This window comes from Littorina saxatilis, linkage group LG13, assembly GCF_037325665.1.
Source record: "Littorina saxatilis isolate snail1 linkage group LG13, US_GU_Lsax_2.0, whole genome shotgun sequence".
Taxonomy (NCBI): domain Eukaryota; kingdom Metazoa; phylum Mollusca; class Gastropoda; order Littorinimorpha; family Littorinidae; genus Littorina; species Littorina saxatilis.
Genome location: NC_090257.1, coordinates 12,336,212 through 12,341,211, shown reverse-complemented (window position 1 = coordinate 12,341,211; position 5,000 = coordinate 12,336,212). Strand labels below are relative to the sequence as shown.

The following is a 5,000-nucleotide window of genomic DNA, read 5'->3' as shown; positions in this document are numbered from 1 at the left end:
GGTAAATATACTCAGGTGTCATAAAGCGTTCACGTCAGTGAAGCACTGCGGGGATAGCGTAGATGCTGGCGTGTCTGTTAGCTTTTTATCCTGCGTGAAAACCTCAAGCAATCTCAAACAGTCCCATGGTGAGGTTTCATGAGAAGTCCTGCGAATGATTTATTTGGATTGTTATTATTTCATTTTGTGTGTGTGGACTTTTGGAAAGACGTACGCTATGGCGTTCCCTTTTAATCAATTAAACAATGAGATTTTTATGACAAACATGGTGTCTGTGTGTCTGACTGTACATAACACTGGAACTGACACGCTGGGCTGTGGCACACACTATTTACACTTACTTCTACGTGTTACATTTTACAAATGGACAATAATATTGTGATTGTTATTATGGGGGCGAGGACGCCCCCATTCTATACGGATAGTTTAGAGGTTGACCATGGGCAGCGCCATTTTGTTGTGAAATACGTCATCAGTTTGTGTACACAGGAAGTTGTGACATCCGTCACCCTATGGGAGGGGTGACGTCAAAATTGTTCATCTGTAGAAAGTTGTGAAATCCGTCACCCTATGGGAGGGGTGACGTCAAAATTGGTCATCACAGAGTTTGTGTAACACAGGAAGTTGTGAAATACGTCACCCTATGGGAGGGGTGACGTCAAAATTGTTCAACAAAAACATGATAAGTCGCATTGTGCAGGGTCAACTGCAACAAACTCAAACCGAGCCATTCATTCCTAGCTGTATTTGAGTGACTTATATACCCGACATTTTTATTTCTTATTTTTAGCACAGGTGTAGGAAAAATCATGAACCAAAATGTTATTTATTTTCTAATTTAACATTTTTTTTTACAAATATGACCATGGTCTTTTAAACATACAGTGACATTAAACATTGTTATGTTAAAAAAAAGAAAAAAGAAAAAAAGCTTTTGTGCACAAATCAGAAAATACATTGTACATTTTACCTACAGGCCAAACAGTGTCTGTTGGCGGCAAAGGGCCCAGCAAGTTGCTATTTTTAGATCGATTAAAAGTTGTCAAGAACAGGCGCTTACATTTGGATGTGTCCACTGATAGTAGGTTTGGTTGTGATCAATCAGAATGATGTAGGAATAAAAATGTATGACAGTTTGGTATGATGACATGTAATTCAAATATGCTGAAATGTAATATTATACATGATATAATATTATTATGGCTGTTGCCATGACCATGAACCCCAAGAAAGGTTTAATGTCATGTAAAATCAAAATACCAAAATCAAGCACCTACTAATCTGGTCTAGGGTGCGGCTTGGACCAAATATGGATGGACACGCAACTCGCTCAGCCAGCCAGCGCTGCGAGACTTACAGCGGCCAACTTCGCCGCGGCGCGCTCATTGGCTCAGCATTGAACTTGCGTGAAGGCCGATGCGCGTAGATTCCCAGAATGTTTACTTTCGGTTAGATTCTTCGACAGCATTCGCAGATGTGACTGCCGTTACAGAGGTGAGTAAAACTGACCATCGAAAGGAAAATAAGATTCATATTGGTAATACTAATAACATACTTGCACAAGCATGTATCTACCAAAACTGTATGGGAGCACATAGTTGGAAAGGCGTGGTGAAGCGATCAAATCGAATCGTCCGTCAGCACGCGGTGTTCTTCTGGAAAAGACCGAAACGACATGTGACGTCAGTCGTTCAGCCCGCGAGCGGTGGGATTGGGGGGGGGGGGGGTTCACATGGTTTGTTTGTTTCAGAACCACACCCATATACACACATTTCACATGTAAACCATTTGTCCGCCCCCTGTCGATATTTATCGACTAAGTTCCTTGTTGTTATTGTGGGTGACGGACGCAGTGGCGTAGTGGTAAGACATCGGCCTCCTAATCGGGAGGTCTGAGTTCGAATCCCGGTCACTGCCGCCTGGTGGGTTAAGAGTGGAGACTTTTCAAAACTCCCAGGTCAACTTATGTGCAGACCTGCTAGTGACTTAACCCCCTTCGTGTGTACACGCAAGCACAAGACCAAGTGCGCACGGAAAAGATCCTGTAATCCATGTCGGAGTTCGGTGGGTTATAGAAACACGAAAATACACAGCATGCCTCCCCCGAAATCGGCGTATGCTGCCTAAATGGCGGGGTAAAAACGGTCATACACGTAAAAATCCACTCGTGCTAAAAAAAAACATGAGTTAACGTGGGAGTCTGAGCCCATGAACGAAGAAGAAGAAGAAGAAGTTATTGTAGGTATTGAAGGACTGTCATGGGAATTCTTACGTTGATTGACATGACTTAAAACAGAGAACAATTTTCAAAGTAAGTCCTGAACGTACACCCTTCTGAGATACGATAAGATAATTTCAGAATGATAAGAAAACTTTAATGTCCATTTTCATTCATTCTGCATGAACATGGACATTTTCTTTTGGCACCACGTCGCATTACTTATGGAACACAGAGACAACGATCAAAAAGTACAAGATAGAAAGACCGGCACGGTTGGCCTAGTGGTAAGGCGTCCGCCCCGTGATCGGGAGGTCGTGGGCTCGAACCCCGGCCGGGTCATACCTAAGACTTTAAAATTGGCAATCTAGTGGCTGCTCCGCCTGGCGTTTGGCATTATGGGGTTAGTACTGGGACTGGTTGGTCCGGTGTCAGAATAATGTGACTGGGTGAGACATGAAGCCTGTACGTGCTGCGACTTCTGTCTTGTCACTTGTGTGTGGCGCACGTTATATGTCAAAGCAGCACCGCCCTGATATGGCCCTTCGTCACGTGGTCGGCAGGGCGTTAAGCAAAACAAACAAACAAACAAGATAGAAGACGTGAGAGCATTGTTTACTTTTTGCTGGCATTTATTTCTTCCTTATCTCTCCATCCTTCTGCCATGATTGTCTCCTTTGTCTCCTTTGTCTTCATATGTTTCTCTTTTCGTTGTCTGACAGGACAGTACCGCTGAACAAGGACCTTGGTGTACGTTCCAAGCCTTCTGGCTCTCTTACTTCAGTAAGTAAACCCAATGTTGGTAAGAGTATTTCCTTACATGAGTCGTGGTTTGAGCTGTGGCACAAATACTGGATCTTGTTATTGGATTAAAAGTCAAACTGGCAATTGTCCTATAGGCAAAAAGAGAAGAAAGTTATGTAGAGATGGGTGTGCTTAGATGTAATAGGTCCGTGGTGTGTGTGTGTATGGGAGGGATGTTGTGTGTGTGTGTGTGTGTGTGTGTGTGTGTGTGTGTGTGTGTGTGTGTGTGTGTGTGTGTGTTTGATTGTGCTTGAAAAAGCGAGAGAGAGAAAGGGATAAAATGTATAAAAGGACGCAGAGAGGCAGAGCCAGGCAGATACAGATAAACTTTGCATATGCGTCTCTCTGTGTGTGTGTGTGTGGGGGTGGGGGGGTGGATGGTGGATGGGAGGAGGAGGAGGGGGCTGGCTCTTTCGCTGATGTGACATTCAAATATTTTTGTATCGAACATCAAAATGTTTACTTTTTTGTGGCAGATTATGCTGTGATGCTGTGGGTGTGCTGTATTACATTTAACCTCTTCATGAACGTCATAAAGAACATCGTCACCGCACATTTTGAAAAGTAAGTGCTTTGCAATAATGCAAAAACTTCACAGACTAAAACAAATAAACGGAAGGGAAGTATTTGATGTTGAGTATCAAAATATCTTAAACTAGCCTATACATACTAATCGGACACAACCCAGGAGGTTTTATCCTTCAGCACAGGCTGAGAACACGTAATTGACACTAATGCTTGCAGTGAAATATAATTATCTATTATGTGAAATTGCACACTATCGGTATAATTTCTCTTTTCTGAAACTCTACACTAGCTTGAAAAAAGCGTGCATTCTATTGTCAACATTTCTTTTATCTCAATCTAAACACTCTGGTACGTGTAGCATTTAAAAAAAAAAATGTATCTGAATCTGTCTCTTTATAAAAAAAACCTTCATGTACAATGGTGTTTACATTTGGTTTAAACACAATTTTATTCAAAATACATGACATGAAACAATTGACAAAAATGCAGCTAGGACACGAACTCAAGCAAATGCTTATTTGACGTGACCATAACAATACTAAGTTACACAAGTTTTCATGATGGTGGACAACACAATTGTTAACCAGAAGAACAGCATGCAGGATATGGGGAACTTAATCAAAACAGAAGGATCTACAGAGAAAAAAAATTAAAATATATATATTAATAATAGAATTAAACAAGTCGCGTAAGGCGAAACTACAACATTTAGTCAAGCTGTCAAACTAACAGAATGAAACTGAACTCACTGCATTTTTACAGCAAAAGCGTATACTCGTAGCATCGTCAGTCCACCGCTCGATGCAAAGGCAGTGAAATTGACAAGAAGAGCGGGGTAGTAGTTGCGCTGAGAAGGATAGCACGCTTTTCTTTATCTCTATTCTTTTTTAACTTTCTGAGCGTGTTTTTAATCCAAACATATCACATCTATATGTTTTTGGAATCAGGAACCCACAAGGAATAAGATGAAATTGTTTTTAAATCGATTTCGGAAAATTTATTTTAATAATAATTTTTATATTTTTAATTTTCAGAGCTTGTTTTTAATCCGAATATAACATATTTATATGTTTTTGGAATCAGAAAATGATGAAGAATAAGATAAACGTAAATTTAGATCGTTTTAAAAAAACATTTTTTTTTTACAATTTTCAGATTTTTAATGACCAAAGTCATTAATTAATTTTTAAGCCACCAAGCTGAAATGCAATACCAAAGTCCGGCCTTCGTCGAAGATTGCTTGGCCAAAATTTCAATCAATTTGATTGAAAAATGAGGGTGTGACAGTGCCGCCTCAACTTTTACAAAAAGCCGGATATGACGTCATCAAAGGTATTTATCGAAAAAAAGAAAAAAAAGCCGGGGATATCATTCCCAGGAACTCTCATGTAAAATTTCATAAAGATCGGTCCAGTAGTTTGGTCTGAATCGCTCTACACACACACACACG

At 40.5% G+C, this 5,000-nt stretch overlaps 1 protein-coding gene across 3 annotated transcripts in view; it reads left to right on the top strand.

Annotated features, from left to right (window-relative positions):
• The window catches only part of LOC138983617 (cyclic AMP receptor-like protein A), a 23,728-nt gene that overhangs the window by 10,003 nt on the left and 8,725 nt on the right, over positions 1-5,000 (top strand). For all 3 annotated transcript variants that reach the window (XM_070356893.1, XM_070356892.1, XM_070356894.1), the window contains exons 5-7: position 1; positions 2,941-3,001; positions 3,499-3,586. The exon at position 1 is cut by the window's left edge and continues 59 nt beyond it. In XM_070356893.1, coding sequence (XP_070212994.1) covers position 1; positions 2,941-3,001; positions 3,499-3,586 — 150 coding nt within the window. The remainder of the gene's footprint in view (positions 2-2,940; positions 3,002-3,498; positions 3,587-5,000) is intronic.